We start from the raw sequence: 21,987 nt of genomic DNA, 5'->3' as shown, positions 1-21,987 counted from the left end.
TACACTAAATACACATATTAGGAATTTCGCCTTTAGCGTTTGCACCGTTGTTAGGCAACACTTCCGAAATATACACATTTTCTATTATGGTTTAGTAATTAAGTATTTTTGTGTTAATGTCTACCAGTATATTCATTTAGTTTCAGGTGTTTACTATGATTTCAAATATATTATATGTTCAGTGAAAAAGATTGGAAAATCAATTGAAACATCCACTCATGTTAAGAAACCTACAGTTGAAAAAATAAATAGATAAATAAATAAATAAGTGAATGAAAGAAAAGGACTTATAAACTGCAAATTTAAATGAATAATATGTACATTTTTATTAATGGTGGTATAATGGTGGCTTAAATGAGGGATTATAAATATAACAGGTGGCTTTAACAACAGGTGGCTTATCGTCTTATAGGTTGAATAACCTTATAGTTAACAAGCGAAAAGTGATCCATTATGTACAGTGATGTACCAACATACCGATTTCCATGGTGAACTTCCAGTGAATTGAACCTATATACAGGATGTTCCACAATATAGTAATTTCTTCAGTGATACTTAACAAAAGACCATTAACCCTCTGGCAGCCGCGGTTCTCTTCACAATTGAATCACTTACAGATTCATCTATTTTTGTCCTAGACGTCCAATATTCAATTCCATTTTCTGAGCAATGGTTTCTAATTGTTTCTATAATTCCTCTGTCAGCATTGCTTCAAATTGTTCTAAAACACTAGCCTCCATATTGATATGAGTTAAAAGCAACTATTTCAAAGTACAAAAATATAAATGTATCAGTTTGTGACGAAAATAAGAAACATGCACTTAAAACACGAAACACTAAGAATTTTGATATTACGACCATTAGCAACCAATCCTTGTTTTATTCACAGCTCAGATTACACTTTGCGAAGTGCTTCAATATAAAATAACCACAGATATAAACTAGTACCATATAGAAAACATTGTCTGTTATTCATAAATGCATAGTAAGGCGGAATCTGCGGAATTTGCCCGTTTTCATCTCGTAAGTCGTAGATCACTTGCTCACTGGTATAGCGTAAAGAAACCTCCTAAGCATAATCCACTCACCATTTTTAGCATAAAATTTAAATCTGTTCTTTTACTCGTAGGGTCTTCATTCTAGTGAGAGTAACGTAAGAAAAAATAAAAAGTTTTCTAAATGAGTTACATGTCTGGCTAACTGCTGACACGAAAAATTTAATATCAATCGATTCAGCCATTTCTCGAGCTAATACCAGATTAGGTTGATGTCAATTTTTTTCCACTGAAGTATACTATGCAGATTGTTCGTCTTCTCTCTCTTGAATGTTTATTTCCGAAAACACTGCTGCACTGCTGCTACTTTAAAAGTAAAAAAGGCTAGTGTGCCAACTGTCCTTTCTCTAACAAGAGAGACCACTCACATTATAATATTTGACGTACAGTTTTAATCCTGTTCCCGTCTTTGATACCCATTTGAATGAACGTAACGCAATAAAATGCCACTTAAATGAACACGCTAAACATATTAAATATTTATTTCAAACAGTTCAGCTCCCTGTATTTTAGAATGTGATGCATAACATATTTCTTCAATTTTTCGATACTCAGATTGTAGTATTTATCTTCGCATGCCCTTTTTACTTTTAGCGTAAAAAACAATAATGAAGAGTGTTTCACGATGCTAATAACACACGAAAGGCATTGTTTGCAAAAATTCTGTAAAAGCAAAATTCCAAACCTAGTAGGCTATATATTTCGATTTTTGCGATTAGCATTAGAGCAGGTTATGATAAGCTCTATGTTGAGAGCACAAACATAGGAGCACTAGCAATAATCAGAAAGTAACGAAGGTGCAAGTGGTTGACCATATTACCTTACCATATATTCTTATCCTTTAATGGATTGTAGAAAATAACTAATTATTTCACTCATCGAATAGCGATAACGTGATTTGAAGTGAAACACTTCCACGTCAGTTCCTTAGAGAGCGTAAATGAGGGGCCAAAATTTAGAGTACGTAAAGAATAGAAGAAACGGATAATTTTAGTTTGTTATCTACGGACATAGTTGTATATTTTATATTGTATCACATAGTAACAAATGTGTTTCCCTCACTTATTACGGATAAGACAAATTCAATTTATATCCTTTGTGTTGAGAAGCGGAAAAACAGTTATTACCAACCACAAGTTTGATAATATTTCAACAATAAGGATTGGAAATATTTTCCTAACTTGTATCGGATTTGTACCCTTTACTTGCAACTATTCTACAACATACACTACGGAATAAATAACTTATTTCTTTTCATTTTTAGTAGTTAAGTTTAACAAATAACGAGTTTGTGCTTTATACAATTTAGAAATTTGTAAGAATATCCCTAGCTTGAAACTACAAAGAAAGTTTCAATTCGTTCTATTTTAAGCCCTTTCGAATTCGAATATTTGTTTACGCTGCTCTGAGCCTATCGTAAGAGAATGCATATTTGACATCCTGCTATTCCTGGTAGAAGAGGCAAGTAACTCGTAAGTATTTTTTTTATGAAGAAGGAAGTATTAATGACCGTGCTGACAAACAATGAAAGAAATTTTGGTCGTAGTATTAAACTTGATTCAAACTTCGTGATCAGAAGATCTCCTACTCTGCGGATGGTATAATTTGAGACCGTTTCATTTCTTTTAGGCAAGTGAAATGAATTGAGATCATATTTGAGAATATAAAAGAATGAAAGAATATCCCGGGTACAAACCATGAAAAATTTGCCAACCATTCTATTTGAAACATGTTTGGAACTTTAAGAGCTATTACCAGTTACTTTGATTCTAGCTGGAGAGAATGTAATTTGAGATCACGTCTTTTTTATTAGGTGAGTGAAATAAATTTTGTTACTCTGCTTTTAGATTTTAGACATAAGTGAGAATGGCCATAGATACAAGTCCTGCAGAATTTTTGTATTTTTTATTTAAGAACAGCTTTAGGATAGAAGATTAAGAATAGATTTATCAATACAAAATAACTATGCAAAGTATCTTTTTTGACAAAATAGAATCTTAATATATTTAAAAAAATGTGCCCGACGGTTTCTTCCTTTTGGGTTCCCTTTAAAGGGGGGTGGTTATTATGACTACAAATCGATTTCTAAGTAACGTTAGTTTCAGTTTCTGTTATGGGGCAGCATCATTTTATCAGATAATGTTCTCGTTGTACTTTTAGAAAGGGTATTTTATAAGCGACTTTTCGTTCTTCTATATAGAACTCCTGTAGATCATCATTATTAATTAAGTTCATTTCAGAGCGATGTTAAGTCAAATTTCTTTGTGGGTTACTGAGATGTACGCATATAATGCCAGCGAAGTGTTATTTATTTATTTATAAATTAGCCCTGTAAAGTCAACATTAAGAATATTATCTTAAATACGAATTTATTAAGTACATCCCGATTTTCGAACAAAATTTCTTAGTAGGATAGAAAACTGCACCGTCTAAGCTGCATTTCATTCTTGAATGTAGGTTTACATTAGTAGAGCACGATGATGGGTGAATCCAAGTTTTTATGAGACAAAGATTTAAACTGCTTTAAGAAAAATTATATTCCACTTTTATTATATTTCTTACACGGGGGAATATATTCTATGATCCGATCGAAAGTGCAGGAACGTGAGAGTACAACGAACCAAGACAGACGAAAAGGTTATGGAACTAATGGTTTATAGTTTACTTGTGTATCAGTTTTCTGATATATTTTGTGTTCCCACGTATTTTTCCCTTTCTTTAATTTGCACTTTTCTCAATTTTTAAGACACTATGTTCGATTGAATTCCAACAAAATATGAGTTTTCTATCATTTTGCCAGTACTTGTGTGTGTTGATAGATTCTCAAATACTTCATACTGCCTTTTTGGACAGGTCCTTTTTTTTTTTTTTTTTTTTTTTTTGCATTTGAAGCTGTAAACGCGGAGTTATTCCATACAAAATCAGGAAGTCCACGAGAGAAGCCTTAAAAATTAAAGTTAGATTTTCATTTCAAGTGAAATTGACGTTTGAGTAGAACTGGCTGATGACTCAAAGCTTAGAGAATACAAGCTTGGGTGTCGTTTCCAAGCTTATGAATTACACTTCACAACAATTTCCATTATCAAACATAGATTTCTTTAATTTGTACTATTGTTTTCTTTTAAGATTATAGCCTGCATTCTCCGTTTTTTGTAGACTACTTACAGTCTTATCTAGGACACTTGTCTCATGCCTTTTTCTTCCTTGTAATTGTCTATTTTCGTTGCCTCTCTTTTCTCGTTGGTTGTAACTCAGTAGGTTACGATTATGCATTTTAAATATTGCATCGTCTCTGAAGTTTAAACTTAATCCTTTTCTCCTTCGTTTCGTTCTGCTTTTTAAAATATTTTCTGAATTTAAAAATTACTCTAATAGCATATACCTTACAAAAATAGAAATCCTAAAAGAGCAGGGAGTGAATCAAAAAGGTACTTTCTCTTCTTTGTATTCAGTTAAATATGATGTTACTATTTGGGTGAATCCTTCCCGATTAATTCTCAACAGTATTGTCATAAAATCGATAGGATAAAGCGCGAGTAAAATGGAATTGAAACAAGAAGAAACTGCTGGCAATCAACAGCGATATCATCTAAAAGTTTGTTCTTGGCTTTCTTTTCATTCTTCCGAGTATCATTTTGTTATGGTTTGTTTACCTTTTCTATTTTGTCTATTGCCAAACAATATCTGGAATTACAAACATGTATTACAACGAACATTAACAAAACGGAAGTGATGTTCGCCTGTTTCAGGTTATTTCGAGAGAAATTAATTTTGTTTATAACAAGTTTTCGGCTTCGTTTGTAAATATTTATAATTTGTGCTAAAGTAACGTATGATTTTTCTCTTGTTTTCGTTGTTCTTTCTTCTCGCGATATTCTTTACTATATATTGAGCTAAGTTCTCAAATTAATTTTCTATTTTACCACTTGATGTTATCCCATGCCTCTGGATTAGTCTGGCCTCTGGATTTTTCTAATATCAATAGTGTTCTTATTTCTACCAGGGTCATATTGAGAAGCTGTGAGGGGTGTAGACTTAAAATCATTAACAAGGCGCACTGAATGTAAAATATGGACGTTATAACATATGCGTATTTTTTATTTAACTTGCTGATAAACAGTTGTATGTGGAGTATTATTACAAACTATCCTCGCACACCGTTTAAACGCCCAAAATTGTAAGTTTCAAAACCACATAATGTTATTCCTTTACACTCAATAATACATCTACATCAAACATAAGGTGAAGACCTTGGAGGGCAAGGGAAGTGACTTTTGAAGTAGATAAATTTATGCCTAGGAAATTGACTCCATAGTGAAATACAGATGGTGATCAGAAAAATGGAAACACAAGAACGAAATTGCAACTTACCAGATTAGTATGGTGTCGGGCCACCTTTCGCCTTCAGTACAGCCTTGATGCGACGTGGGATGGAGGCATAGAGGTCGTGAATGGTAGCAAGTGGAATTTTACACCACTCCTCGTGCAGGGCATCGGCCAGTTCTGTGATGAGGATGGAGGTGGAAATCGTCGCCGGAATCTTGTTTCCAAGACGGACCACAGATGTTCGATTATGTTGAAATCTGGTGATTGGGCGGGCCAGGGAAGGTGTTGAACGTCATCCCGATGTTCCTCAAACCACTCTGCAACAACTCCAGTTGTGTGAATGGGTGTATTATCAACCTGGAAGACGGCGTCATTGTCCGGGAACAACATCCGGACCATAGGATGCAAGTGGTCTCCAACATTGCGACATAATCGTTGGCAGTTATTCGTCCGCTAAGTTTGACCATAGGCCCACAACATCACCAAGCCGCCGAGATGTTTCACAGTTGGGCGGAGACACTGCAGATCATAAGCTTCTTTGGGTGTTCTCCACACATAAACACGGCCCGTGGTTGCGAGTAGGGTGAAGGATGACTCATTTGACCATATCACACGTTTCCAGTCTTCAACGGTCCAAGCTGCATGGTCGCGGCACCATTTGCGGCGTGTGAAAGCGTAATGGTCCCTGATGAGCGGTTTGTCACGTGCAACACGACCCTTTAAATTCAAGTCACGTATTTCGCAGCGGATTGTGATTGTCGAAACACGGTGGGGGGTGCTGGTTGAGTTCCTCCGCCACTTGCTCCGCAGTGGCACGACGGTTCTGGGTGACAATGCGCTTTAATACCCGGCGTGACCTGTCAATCATGATTTTATTCCGCTTCCCCGATGTGGTTTTTCCCGTGTGTCGTGTAGGCCGTCATCACCTTCGACACTGTCCCACGGGGCACACCTAACATAGTGGCCACTGCCGTCACACTCACTCCAAATAACCGCGCACCAACAATTTGCCCTCTTTGAAAATCTGATAGGTGTCCCATTTTACACTACCTCCGTCTGAGGCAGCCACTGGACACTGCTGTTCCACTGCGCCTGACGTAGTATGGAGACCGACCTAACACACCACCACCATCGATCCGGCGCTGCACGTGCCACATCACTGCCAACCCATACATCTGACGTGTTGCCTACAACAGGATTTTTCATTTTTCTTATCACCATCTGTATATAAGCTGGGAGGATAACCACGACACAATTCACTCATTGGTATACCCTCGAGTGGAGTGCGATGAGGTTTTTAAAGTTTGCATATTGTGATCCGGAGATTGGTTTTCCGATTATAAATAAAACTTATTGGAAACGTCATGTATAACTTGGTTCCCTTTTATGATGGGGACCTCAATTGAGCTGTCTGAAACAGTGAACACAGTGAAAACAGTGAACTAAATGCATTTTCAAACTATCAGCAACCAGGTTAAACTTTGTAGTTTTTCATAATTTGTGATAAATTATCACTTTTGGAAACAGTGGTAGATAAACTCACATGAAAAGGTGATGTAAAAATGTGGCAATGTACCTTTTTTGTGGTATTTGACATCCCGTGTTTCCAGTTTTACACATACTTGTTGACAGCTCGAAAATGGAGTTATGATAGTTCACTTTGGTTTCAGACAGTTTAATTACTATTGATGCACTGTCACTATATATATATATATATATATATATATATATATAGTGGCAGTGCATCATATACATATATAGCATTTAACTTTTATTACTTTGATCTGTTTACATGACAAGAAGGAAGGACATCCTTACCTTATATCAGAGATTTTTCAATTCTGCATTATCATGACATCATTTATTACTTAAGACATCTTTATTCACTTTATTTAGTATATCCCTTTCATACTGCATTAACATAAACGATTGAAGGTTGTCTTTCCGAGGTTCGCTCTTAATCCTTATTTTATAATATTGAGTTTCAAGAAAAGCTTATTTACAACTTCCTCTCTACATGTGTAAGAGGGATAGTGAGGAGGAACTTGTACATTTTAAAGAGGTATGTATAACATAAGGCACACATGTGATATTCATATATAATTTTGAACGCACAAGTAAGGCAGGACTTGCAAGTTTACTCTGATTTCCTACATCCCTGGTTCAATATCGCTTTAACATGCTTCCTCTTCATAATCACTACTTATATATTCAATATCATATTCACTCACAACATCTCCTTGTGATGTCTTGGACTAAATATCTGCATAAAATTTTAGTTCTTCGATAGTTTTCCCTTTATCTATGCCACAGATTTGGTCATTGCATTTGAGGGTAGTACGTCTTTTAAATCAGAAATCCGCCTAGGATCGAAACACACAAAGTCTTGGTAAATGTTTTCGTGTTTCGAAATCCGGTTAGTCACACTTTGAATGATTTTGTTAAGGACATCACTGAAAACGCACGGGCTGAAACTTTTCTCTTCTGTATTCTTTGATTTCATGACATGCCAATTCAGATCATGCAACGATATTATATATTTGTGAATTACTTCCATTTTTCTTGTAGCTATCTTGGGGAAAGGTACTACTTAAAAGTGCAGATTCTGTTGTTAAGAAGAAGAAGAAAAAACATATAGAATATATGTTGATTTTACATAGATAATCTCTATTTGTGGTTACAGTAATAAAATAGAATTTTTGTTTCGGTTTGCTATGGCAACTGGTATTTATTAATGGAGATTACATAATAAAAAGTAGTTGTGGTGAATGTGATGTGTCTAATTTGAAAGTTATGCAATCACTAGTTATTGCAAATATACGTATAAATTAAAGGTGCCTGATAGTGGTGACTTATCTTAGTATTCGAACTGGGCTAATGTGACGAAAAATACGTTAAATTTAATTATAACGATACAATCGAACGAATACATTCTATGGTTTGTTATTATTTGATCACAGCAAAACGCATGCCTCCTGCTGGTTTCTTCGGAACCTACCCCTCTCCAACTCCCTACTACCCGTACAAATTCCCGCTTAAGCGACACCCAATCTGCTACGCTCCTTGTGGATTACAAGGACATTCTTTTTGTTAACCAGAGTTACCTTATTGTCAACACCTGGTGTGAAATGCCACGTAAATTCCGCGTGGTCAACAACTCAGTTTCAGAACCAGAGCGCACTAACGGATGCAACATACATATTTTGAGTTTTGTATCTAAGTACTATGAGAATCGTCAAAGTAATTTAAATGATGTTTTTATTACTTGTTTATGGTAATGAACAATTTGTTAAACCATTAATTTTTATTTTAACAGAGTGTGACGTGAAAAGTCACGAAATATCAAAACTGTATGCGAGGTGGCAATAATACCATCACATGCCAGAACATGATTCGGGTTCTACTTTCCTAGTGTAATCATTAGCAAAAAGAATTCACACCTGCGGAACTATTTCCAAACAAGCAAACGGAGTGAAATGAATAGTATATACCCAATCAGGAAAGTCCAGAGGATTAGTAAAATGTATTCGCATTAATAGTAATTGTATTTAAGCGCAGATCTCAACGTTAACAAACTTAAAAACAGAAACGTAATGAAACGACATAATGATCTTACTTTTCTCCAGACACTATTATGTTTTCACCTTGAATATACCATGAAACCATTGCCTTCAGCAATCTTAAAAACACACAAATCTTAAAAGATATGGTTGGTAAATACTCTTTACATCTCTTATACGGTACAGCTTCTATACAGTATTCATACAGTATACGGCACAACTTCTACACAGTATTCATCTTAACTTCTTTCTCCATAACTAAACGCAGCGAAATGATAGCTATTCCATATTAAGTTACTAGGTTTGGACACACACCTGCTCGAATCACAGATAGCGTAGTGAGTTATCAAAATTGCCAGAAGGCCATTTTATAACTTTTACGTTTGTAAAGAAAAGTTTAATCGAATATTTCTGATTCAGGCCTACACATCTGGGATAACAATGCTACCAACTTGAAATGTACAAAATATAGCTAGAGGACCAAATATTTAAACATGTACAAATTTTGCCCTGAAATCCAAATTGAAAGGTTGAATATAATAAAAATTCAAAGATAGAGTAGTCACACAGATAGATTATTTGATCTCTGTGGGTTCAAACTTCAGAAAAACGATCATATGGCATTTCATATATTTGGCTTAAAAGCCGTTGCTTGTAGGAAGCGCAAACCGTTGGCCGCTAAGTTAGTCCGACGCTGATTTCTTCCGGCGTTTGGTCTACCATGCAGTGACATGTTTAATTATATTCGGTATTTAATCTTCTAGTATAAGAATTATAGGAACCATGAACTATAAACATTTCCATCGTTTCTTTGTTTAAATCTCTTTTCCCTTTCCTAATTTTAAGTTCGGTATATATTATTCCAATTTGTCCTTTTATAATTATTTTTTACCATCATATGCATTTTCTTTTGATAATTGCGTTTAGCTACATAATAGGAATTGTTCCAAATATTTCTTAAACGTTCACTTATTTCTCTTTAATCCAATTTTTTATTACTTCTCTTAGTCAGCTAACCACTAACATTTAAGGAGACTGGCGTTCTAAGAATTAGTAGCTCCTTCCTTCAATTGAATCCTTTCAGTTTATGTCTGATAGCTGGACATCGTACATGGCAACACGCATGCCCCGAAATATGACATGCCAGTATATTTCTCCAATAGGAGCAAGAAAGAATGAATATTTCGCCATCACTTATAGACGCACTAGATAGATTTGATAAACTACATTCACGTTGAATTCTAAGAGAGAAAAATTAATACAAACAAAATTAATATAATAATATGCATCATGCTGAGACAGAGAAAGCATGGCGGGAATGACTTTTCTTAGTTTTGTTATGTAATGTTTTGACAGCGTAAATAAATCTTCGAAAATAATATTTACAAGCTCTCGCATGAACACGCGTTCAAGTATCGGCTGGTACAAGCTATATTTTGCTCTGAAAACACATTATTTTTTAAATAATAATTTGTTTTCTACTTTTCTTGTAGATATCTTAAATTTTATTGGCCAGTGCTTAGTGGAGGCTAGTGTTGGTCAAATATCATTAACTTCTATTTCTTTCTTTTAACTGCGTGGGTTATTCCTGTGGCAATAAAATCGTGGTTTATGTCGTTGTTAGAACCTTGTAAATATAATCGTAACGTTCATAATGATTTTCGCTGTTTTTCCAAAAGTTTACACATCCTTTCTCTCTCTCATTTGTGTGTTGCGTTTATCCCAGCTTTGCTACGGCAAATCACGATTTCTTCCGTACATACGTTGTATCATAAACCGAAGCTGGGGAGAACGGTAGACAAAGCATAGATACCATAAAAAGGGAAAAGTGAGCAAATGATCAAATTAACCTCAGATATTAACAAACTAAAATTATCTTCTGGTGCAAATCATAAAACCTGGTTAAACTGTGCAGAAAATGTGATAATACTGAATGTAATTTACACAATTTAAAAGAACATCGAAAAGTTACAATGAAAAAGTAGCTTTTACTGTATATATTTTCGGCCGTGTTAACTTTTTTTATTTCCACTTTTATCTTATTTTATTTTCTTTTAATACTGTACTGTGTGGCACAATTGATAAATTAAGATTTCACTTAATCAGAATAATCTTCGACCGGTCAACTCCTTCAGAGGCGTTGCAGTTAATAGGATCTCAGGCGTTCCACGTCGGATTATCCCAAGGGTCCGCTGGAGTCTTCTGCAGACAGTAATAAGCGATCGTTCAAGCAGGCACAATTACTCCTTCCTTTTCAATGATATGGAGCCAGAATTTGTCACAAAACTGAGATTACAAACGAATGTTAGGGTGCTAAAACATATGTACTAGTCACTTCACTGCTGATTTCTGCACAATATTAGAAAAAAATATTTTACACGGAGGCGTATGAAAATATCGTACAACCACTGATGATAAACAAACAAAAAATTGGATCTCACGTATTCAAACGGTGATTTAGCTTTCGAAGCTCAATCCGTACAATTGGAGCTCTCGTAAAAGTATAACATGAGTTTACTTTAGAACAATGCACTCCACTGTTTAATCCTACCAATCGTTTCTAATCTCAGTTTTGTGTGACAAACCCGAAAAAAATAACAAGATATTTCGATAATACCGAAAACAATAAAAGATAAAAGGGGAAATAAAACAAGTTAAAACGGCGGAAAATATATACCGTAAAAGCTACTTTATCATTTGTAACCTTTTGATGTTCTTTAATTTGTATGAATTATATTTGCTATTATCATATTTTCTGTAAAGTTTAACCAGGTTTTGTGATTTGCACATGATAATTTTAGTTTGTTAACACCTGAGCTTAATTTTATCATTTGTTCACTTTTCCATTTTTACGGTATCTATGTTTTGTCTACCGTTCTTCCCAGCTTCGGTTTATGACACAATGTAGGTACGAAAGAAATCGTGATTTGCCGTAGCAAAGTTGGGATAAACGCAATAAACAAGTGACAGAGAGAGAGAAGGATGTGTGAACTTTTGGGAAAAAAGCGAAAATCTATATGAACTTCCCGAATATATTTACAAAATTCTAACAACGACAGGAAACAGGATTTCATGGCCACAGGAATAATCCACGCAGTTAAAAGAAAGAAATAGAAGTGTGAAGATATTTCGCCAACACTAGCCTACACTAACCACTGGCCAATAAAATTTAAGATATCTACAAGAAACGCAAGCAGAAATATAGCTTGTACCAGCCGATATTTGAACGCGGTTTATTTCAAAAAATAACGTTCCGACGTATTCATGCGAGAGGTTGCGAATATTATTTTCGAAGTTTTATTTACGCTGCCCGAACATTACATAACAAAGCTAAGAAATGTCATTCCCGCATGGATTATTGGTGAGTACACCTCCTTCAAGAGGTACAACTGACTTCGTAGATTTATGAAATCAACGTTCTAATTATCCTTAAAGAACTAGTGTGAATACAGTAAATTAGGGAAACCAATCTTTAAATCGTCGATTCCATCCTGTTCACCCCAACCATAGATAGGTGGGCAACATGGAAATTTTGAAATTCTTCTCTACCGTGAGAGATATGTTTTAAAACTTGATAACGTCTCTTCTTCGTAACTGTCTATATATTGTATCCTTGGTATTCTTCTTCCTGGTATTTCTATTGCATTTCCCGCTATCAGCATGGTGATCACATCGGAGTGCCGAATAAGATGGCAAAGCATAGTATTTCTTCATTTTCCTATTATTTTCATGATCTGTTGTCCTTCATTAGCAACCCTTAGTGCTTGTTCATTTCCTTTTCTTTCGGTCCATGATATACGCAACATTGTGCGCGAAGACTACATTCAAAGTGCTTCTAGCTTAGATATTTTAGCTTTTCTCAATGGAAATCCTCGATTGATCCTACATATATTTAGACTTAACAGTAACTTCTGAAGATAGTGGATTAAATTTGCCTGACCTTGATGTAGAAATACAATGTTTTTTTTTTTTCTGAGGCCAGATGTTAACCCATAAACATTTAAAAACCGTAAATAAACTAAAAATTGAAATGGAACCGGGGACAACTATATGGCAGTGTGGAGTTTTATGGCTGATTTGAGCATACGCCTTAGATTGTGCACCCAATTCGACAGCGTCTAAGACTCGTTCTAATTAATCTTCGTTCGAATGGCAGCCTGGAACTACAGTTTGCTTTTCAGGGAGTTAAGCATGGTAAGCTATGTTCGCTATTGAAACTAAAAGCGTTATATTCCTTAAAGGAAAGAGAAAAACCAAAAACAAAAAGATGGGAAATGCAGACTTTCTATTCTTAAAAGTTAAAATTTCGTTGTCCTGTCCATGCTTTCTGTCTTAGCATGATGCATATTGTTATATTCATTTTGTTTGCATTAATTTTCATACCTTAGAATTCAAAGTGAATGTAGTTTATCAAATCTATCTAGTGCGTCTCTAAGTGATGGCGAAATATTCACTCTTTCTTGCTCCTATTGGAGAAATATACTGGCATGTCATATTTCGGGGCATGCGTGTTGCCATGTACGATGTCCAGCTATCAGACATAAACTGAAAGAATTAAACTGGAGGAAGGAGCTACTATTTCTTAGAACGCCAGTCCCCTTAAATATTACTGGTTAGCTGACATGGAAAAGTGATAAAAAATTGGATTAAAGAGAAATAAGTGAACATTTAAGAAATATTTGGAACAATTCCTATTATGTAGCAAAAAGCAATCATCAACAGAAAATGCATATCACGGTAAAAATAAACCAAGAGATGACAAATTGAAAAAAAAATATACCGACTATTAAAACTAAAAAAAAAGAAAAGGGAATTAAACAAAGAGACAATGAAAATGTTTACAGGTCAGGGTTCCTGTAATTCTTATTCTAGAAGATTAAATACCTAATGTGATTAAACATGTTACTGCATGGTAGACAAAACGACGGAAGAAATCACCGTCGGACTAACCTAGCGGTCAACGGTTTGCGCTGCCTACAAGCAACGGCTTTTGGGTCAAATATAGTGAAATGTCATATGATTGTTTTTCTGAAGTTTGAATCCACAGAGATCAAATAATCAATCTATGTGACTACCATATCTTTGAGTTGTATTATATTCAATTTTTCAATTTGGATTTCAGGGCAAAATTTGTACATGTTTAAATATTTGGTCCTCTAACAATATTTTGTACATTTCAAGTTGGTAACATTGTTATCCCGGATGTGTAGGCCTGAATCAGAAATATTCGATTAAACTTTTTTATACAAACGAGAAAGTTATAAAATGTTATAAAATGGCCTTCTGGCAATTTTGATGACTCACTACGATACCTGTGTGTCGAGCAGGTGTTTCTAAACCTAGTAACTTATTATGAAATAGTTATCATTTCGCTGCGTTTTACTTATTTACAATTTTGACCGTTTAAACGGTCTGCGAGGATAGTTTGTAATAATACTGAATATACAACTGTTGATAAGCCTGTTTAATAAAAAATACGCATATGAAATAACGTCCCTATGTTACAGTCAGTGCGCCTTATTTATGATTTTACGTCTACGCCCCTCACAGCTTCTCATTATGACCCTGGCAGAAACGAGAACAATATTGTTATTAGAAAAAGCTAATTGAGATACATGGGATAACATCAAATGGTAAGATAGAAAATTAATTTAAGAACTTAGCTCAATATATGGTAAAGAACGTCGGGAGAAGATAAAAACAAGGAAAGCAAGAAAAAATCATACATTCCTTCAGCACAAATTATAAATCTTTATAAACGAAGACGAAAACTTGTTATAAACAAAATTATCTTCTCTCGAAATAACGTGGAACAGGTCAACATCACTTCCGTTTTGTTAATGTTCGTTATAATACATGTTTGTAATTCCAGATGTTGTTTTGCAATAGACAAAATGGAAAAGAGGTATTCGGAAGAATGAAAAGAAAGCCATGAACAAACTTTAAGATTATATCCTTGTTGATTGCCAGCTGTTTCTTCTTGTTTTAATTCCATTTTACTTGCCCTTTATCTTATCGATTTTAGGAAAATACTGATTGGAATTAATCGCGAAGGATTCATCCAAATAGTAACATTATATTTAACTGAAGACAAAGAAGAGAGAGTAGTTTTTTGATTCACTCCCAGCTCTTTTAGGATCTCCATTTTTGTAAAATGTATGCTATTAGAGTAATTTTTAAAGTCAGAAAATATCTTAACCCTTAATAGGGAACGTTATTTTTGTTCGCTTACAGGAAATGCGTGTCTCTGGGACACGGACATGTATAAAGTAATATCTTTTTTTAAAAACGTATGTGTAATGTAGAATAATGAAACTTTATATGTTGTACTTCGAGCAAAATATGATAAACAAGAATTACATATATTAATTCGGTTTTATTGGAATATAAATTCGGAAAATATTTCAATATCTAAATAAAAATAGTACATAAATTTAAAAACTGAAAATTTTAAGTTAGTATAATTCTACATATTACTACCCTGCAAATATGCTATTTGTCCACATGTAGCTGCCCTGTTCAAATGTTCTATTAGTCCAAGAGCTTGGAAACGTTTAACGAACATGGTAGCTATAAATAGAGGTCGTCCGAAAGTGTCTTGAAAATGGTTAATACATGTCTTCGTTGCCTGATTTACAAATAGAACACAATATTAGGAGAGCAATAGGGGTTTTACTTTCAGATAGGTCAGTAGATCTGGAGTTTGACTTTGCTCTAATTTACTTCAAATTTGTTTCGATTTTCTTCCAACTTCATATTGAAATCTCCTGAATTATATCATCATTACATAAGTAAGACAGGATTTTTCCCCAGATTTCTTACATGGGTGACTATACCAGGAATCCCTCTGACTATGTTTTGATGAGAACTCTTCGGTTTCTTAGAGGTTCATTTCAATTCCAAACAAACCTGTTCTTACCTCTGTATCTAAGGCCTTCGTTATCATATGAAACTTCACTAGGGCTGCTCACATTGACAGTTCTGTTATTACTTGAGCTGACACCTGGCACTGTATCAGAATTGGTATCGCCCTCACTGTCACTAGGTAATTCTTGACTTTGAGGAAAAAATTACGCGTCTCAGTCAGAATCTATTGAAGACAATAATATAAATTACTTCTGTACTTTCAACATTTTTGGAATTTTTACCGTGAAATAAGGATCTGCTGTACTTACGGTTTCATTCTTAAATTTCTTTCTCGAGGTACTAGGTCTATATTTTGCAAATACATAAAATCTCATACAAACAAAATAGTATGTTTCAAGAGCTTAATAGCTTCTATTTCATGGTAAATAAAAGTAAACCACAAAAATTTTTGAAAGCAAAACTCTCTTCAGGAAATATGGGTCAAATAATCACGCAAAAGTATAAACAATAATGGAAATGTGTGCCTCTTTCTAAAATCATCGATAAATGTTCACTCAGACATTACGCCAACAATGGACTACTGCGAAACACATACAACTAAATAATTGGAAGGTACTGAGAGAACCGATACATTGAGTGAATCAGTGTTGCCAATGTAATACAAAGAAAAAACATATGTGTCTGACATACAAATATTTCTTCTTAAAGGTTAAAAAGCAGAAGGAAACGAAGGAGAAAAAGATTGAAGTTAAAATTCAGGGACGATGCAAAATTTAAAATGCATTTTCGTAAACTACTGAGTTATAACTAACCAGAAAAAAAAAACAAAGGAAATAGACACTTACAAGGATGAAAAAGGATTACGCAAGTGCCCGAGATAAAGCTGTAAGTAGTCAACAAAAAACGGAGAATGCAGGCTAAAATCTCAAAAGAAAACAATAGTACAAATTAAAGAAATCCAGGTTTGTCAATGGAAATTCTTGTAAAGGGTGATGCACAAGCTTAGAAACGACACCCAAGCCTGTATCCTATGAGCTTTGAGCCATCAGCAAGTGCAAAACAAACAAACGTCAATTTCATTTGAATCATAAACTCTAACTTTAATTTTTAAGGCTTCACTCGTGAACTTCCTGATTTTATATGGAATAGCTCAGTGTTTACGGCTTTAAGAGCAAAAATATAGACCTGTCCAAAAAGGCAGTATGAACTATGGGAAAAGCTATCAATACACACAAGTACTGACAAAATGATAGAAAACTCATATCTTGGTGGAATTTAGTCTAAAATGGTGTGAAAAAATCTTAAAAACTGAGAAAAGTGCAAATTAAAGAAAGGGAAAAATAAGTGGAAACACAAAATATATCAGAAAACTGATACACAAGTAAACTATAAACCATTAGCTCCATAACCTTTTCGTCTGTCTTGGTTAGTTTTACTCTCACGTTCCTGCACTTTCGATTGGATCATAGAATATATTCCCCCGTGTAAGAAATATAATAAAAGTGGAAAATAATTTTTCTTAAAGCAGTTTAAATCTTTGTCTCATAAAAACTTGGACTCAACCATCATCGTGCTTTACTAATGTAAACCTACATTCAAGAATGAAATGCAGCTTATACGATGTAGTTTTCTATCATACTAAGAAATTTTGTTCGAAAGGCGGGATGTACTTAATAATATCGTATTAATGATATTCTTAATCTGGACTCTAAAAAGGCTAATTTATAAATAAATAAATAACGCTTCCCTGGTATTTTATGAGTATAACTCAGTAACCCACAATGAAATTTGCTTTAACATCGTTCTGAAATGAATTTAAATAATAATGATGATCTATAGAGAAGTTCTACATCTCTATGTAGAAGAACGAAAAGTTGTTTATAAAATACCCTTTTCAACAGTACAACGACAACATTATCTGATAAAATGTTGCTGCCCCACAACAAAAATTCAAACTAAGGTTACTTAGAATTCGACTTGTAGTCATAATGACCACCCCCCTTTAAAGGGAACCCAAAAAAAAGAAACCGACGTCGGGCACATTTTTAAAACATATTAAGATTTTTTTTGTCAAAATCGATACTTTGCATAGTTATTTTGTATTGATAAATCTATTCTTAATCTTCTATTCCAAAACTGTTCCTTAATAAAAAAAAACACAAAATCCTGAGGGACTTGTATCTATGGCCATTCTCACTCCATCTAAAATCTAAAAGCAGAGTAACAAAATTTATTTAACTCACCTAATAAGAAAGACGTTATCTCAAATTACATTCACTGCAGTTAGAAGCGAAATAACTGGTAATAGCTGTTAAAGTTTGGAAGATGTTAAAAATAGAATGGTTGGGACATTTTTCATGGTTTGTACTTGAGATATTCTTACTTTCCTTTATATATTCAAATAAGATCTCAATTTATTTCACTCGGCTAAAAGAAATGAAACGTTCTCAAATTATACCATCCGCAGAGTAGGAGCAGTTCTGATCACGAAGTTTGGAACAATTTTAAAGCTTGTTTTTCATTGTTTGTCAGTACAAACATTAATACTTCCTTATTCATTAAAATAAAAAAAAAAAAACTCGCGAGCTACTTGCCTCTTCTACTAGGAATAGCTAGATGTCAAAGACATACTTCTACGATAGGCTCAGAGCAGCGCAAACAAAAAAAAATCGAATTGGAAAGCGCTTGAAATAGAATTCAAACTTTCTTTGTTGTCGCCACCTAGGGATGTTCTTATAAATTTCTAAATTGTAAAAAACACAAATCCAAATTTCTTAAACTACTAAAAATGAAAAGAACTAGGTTATTTATTCAGTAAAGTTGGTTGTAGAATAGTTGCCACGATCGTCGCCATGAAACCAAAATTCAAATACCCGCTCACCGCATTCCACACATACAAACAGACAGAATATGTGGCGCCACAGTAACATAGTACTATATGACTGTACAGAGACACCCAGTGAGAAAAATATGAACTACCACCAATCTGTTTACAGTTCAGGGTTTTACTAACAGATGACTGAATCTCTTTTCATATTTTGTGGGAAGTAATGCCTAATGTGCAAAGTAACCCGGTGTTACAGTAGCTAGTTACCACTGTAAGCGAAATGAAATATCAAAATTCAATGTGGCAAATCATGACACAAAACTAGAAAAACGTTTGGGAAGGAAGGGATTCATATAACTAAGGAATTACGTCCCTAATATATTGTGTTAATTTAGAACACAAATATACGAGCAAAGAAAGCATTTCAGGATGATACCTATAAAATACTTAGGAACGTAAAGAACACATTCAACACGTAAGACATCTAAGTTTATCCTAAATACAGAATTTTGCGCTGTCCTCGTTTACCAACATTCTGCGTAATGAACTAATCTGCATAGCAATCTTATTTTTACCGGCCATCTACCACATGCTGGTTAGCGTTGTTTGTACAATAATTCACCCATCATGTACGTTCACTAAGACACTAAAGTGATTACACATTGAGAAATTTAGGTCCATACTCTAGAAATGATTCCTGGGAATGTAAAAAGTCGACTTCATTGAAAGAAATGAGTGCAGCTATGAAATGGTTTGATGTATGGACCTCTACAATTAATGAACATCCATTGATGGTTAAAATATTCTTTCTCTTGTATTTTACTGTCTATCGAAGCCCTCCGGAAAAATGAGGCTAGACACATTTGAGCTAAATTCTCACTAAAAACACAAACGTCCATAGTTCTTGTTCCAATATAATACATTCCACGTTTAAATTTGCAAAATATTAGGATATATACCATTCTCACGATTTCTTATTTTACATAAGTCTCTATATAAATAAAACAATATTGTCGAACACCCATATATGTGCAACAATTAGTGAGAAGTGTGTGATCAATAATAAAGAAATAATTAGTTTATCAAGATCTACACTGCATAAGATTTGTATTAGTCGTATCGATCTTATTTTTATTTGGTATACAGCTTATCTATCTGTGCCTTGCAATTTCCTAATTGTAGGTTACTAACTTACGTTCGAGATATCTCCCATATCTAAATATTTCTCGTGAAGTATTGCTTTTAGCCAACAAACTTTCCGAATGCATGTAACCGTATTATCAATCTGAGCCAATTAGTATATGAAAAATTGAACATTACCTTTCTGGGCGAAGTGAATTTAAACTTTTTGTTGTTAATTGTTGGAAGTCATTAGAGTACGACGCGCAAGTCTCCTGAACCACTATTTTTCTAGGCGTTTCTATATTCCTTTCAAATTCAGGATCTTCTTCTACTGGTAATTCTGATTTCACCTTATCAACGTTTAGTTTCACATCCAAAGAACACATAGCTGTATCCTTGTCCATTGTTTCCTCTCCTTCCGTTGTGGATAATATTAACTCTTTCTTGTCAGTCATCAGTTCGTATGTCCACCCTTTCCCTTCGAGTGGATCTTTCTGAGGTAAATCAAAAGCAATTTCTTCTTTGCACATCAATTCCAGCTTAACAGACGCCTCACCAGCCATTGTGAATTGAAATATAATAAGAATATAAAGACTGTTCTTATACTTCCCTTATATTTTATGTTGCCAGTCTTAATGAAATGATTTACAAGAACGTTCACAAAAGCAACTTTATATTTAAAGTCATCTTCTTCTGCAGAACCTTATTTCCTTAGCCACGATCGCTCTTTAGCCAATTGTTTGTTTGTTTGTAGCAGCCGGAGGAAAGTGAAAAGGAACCCGGATGTATACATCTTTAGTTCATATTTCGTTCAAGTGAGACCTTTTGTCGCTAGTGAGGTTCACTCTTACATACCGCTATTCTCGTGTTTCAGAAGGTATCCATCTATCTTTATCGTTTTAGCGGGAATAGCAAATCCGGTATTTCTGTATGCCATTGCGGTTTCATTGACTGTCAATCTCCCGTTGCGTATACCGGTACTAATTTTATTTAATACACGTGCTATTATTGCTTCAAATGCTACTTTTAGTTGTGACTTGTGCCGCGACTTAAGATAGTTAGTGCGAACAATTTAATATTTTAACACAATTTTTTCATTTGAGAACAATAACTGGTTGTGGCTTTTGTGTGTATGTGTAAGCGTCTCTTGGAATAAGACGTTGATTTTTCGGTGCCATTTGATAACAGTCACTACCATCACTCACGCACCTACTGTAACTATTGGAGATCTCTTGCCCCAAACACTACACATTTCCCCCCACACAACCCAGGGCTGATCTTAAGCAGCACATGCGCTGTCATTCTCTTCAATGTTGCCGTACTTCCGTAACCTTTCATAAACAACCAAATTCAGCATTAAAAAAAAGAAAAAAACAATGAATGGTAGATAAAAGAAAAGGACAATAGAGTTAAGTAGCAACGTTGATTTTCAGGTAACGGGGTCATAAATCTCTAACAAATATCTGAAGGAACAGAAGGGAAAGTTTTGAGGACTTTTCAGATTCCATGATAAAAGCATCTTTAACTGTGTATGCCAGTATTCCAGGTCAGACAAACATTGCCCTTGTAAGGTGACCATAAGATATGCCAGGTGATACGCCAGGTGGCAGCACCCAATCGAAAATGGGTGGGTATAAAACGAATAACCTTCTGTAATTTCTAGCAAGTACCCAAGAATATAGTACTACGCAAGGACGCCCATTTCTCTGTATATTTGGAGGGGGACACACACGCAGAAGGTATATATATATATATATATATATATATATATATATATATATATATATATATATATATATATATATATATCATGTCACGACAAATTTCATTCAAATTATGCCAAATATTACATATTCATAAGTACACTAGGGGACCGTCGGATTCGAATCCTTCACTTTGATAATGTGAGCCGTGGTACTCATGATCGAACTGATTCTCTTTACGTGGTGACGTACGTGTATCAATATGCAATTGTCGCAATTTATCAATATGTTCCTGTCGTACTAATAATTCACGATTTACTCTCTCTCTAATCTTTGCATTTCCTGAGTAATATTTTGATCATGTTCGGATTTTACGATAACAGCGGGCAATTTCTCAAAATGCTCCATTATCATTTCAACAGTAGCTTTATGGTGTTCACTGAAACTTTCTTAGGTTTGTTCGGTTCCATCTGACCGTTCACTGTTAAGTTTTAGAAATTGCCGTTGCCCTTCTACTTCTTCACCTA

At 34.5% G+C, this 21,987-nt stretch overlaps 1 protein-coding gene across 1 annotated transcript in view; it reads right to left on the bottom strand.

Moving 5' to 3' along the window:
• LOC145690994 (uncharacterized) overlaps positions 1–20,527 on the bottom strand; it is a 51,499-nt gene extending 30,972 nt beyond the window's left edge. The window contains exon 1 of the mRNA XM_081766470.1: positions 19,956–20,527. Coding sequence (XP_081622596.1) covers positions 19,956–20,320 — 365 coding nt within the window. The 5' untranslated portion in view covers positions 20,321–20,527. The remainder of the gene's footprint in view (positions 1–19,955) is intronic.
• Positions 20,528–21,987: the final 1,460 nt, after the last annotated feature.

This window comes from Thermobia domestica, chromosome 7, assembly GCF_964235325.1.
Source record: "Thermobia domestica chromosome 7, izTheDome1.hap1.1, whole genome shotgun sequence".
NCBI classification, from domain to species: Eukaryota; Metazoa; Arthropoda; class Insecta; order Zygentoma; family Lepismatidae; genus Thermobia; species Thermobia domestica.
This window is presented reverse-complemented; position numbering and strand designations above follow the sequence as displayed.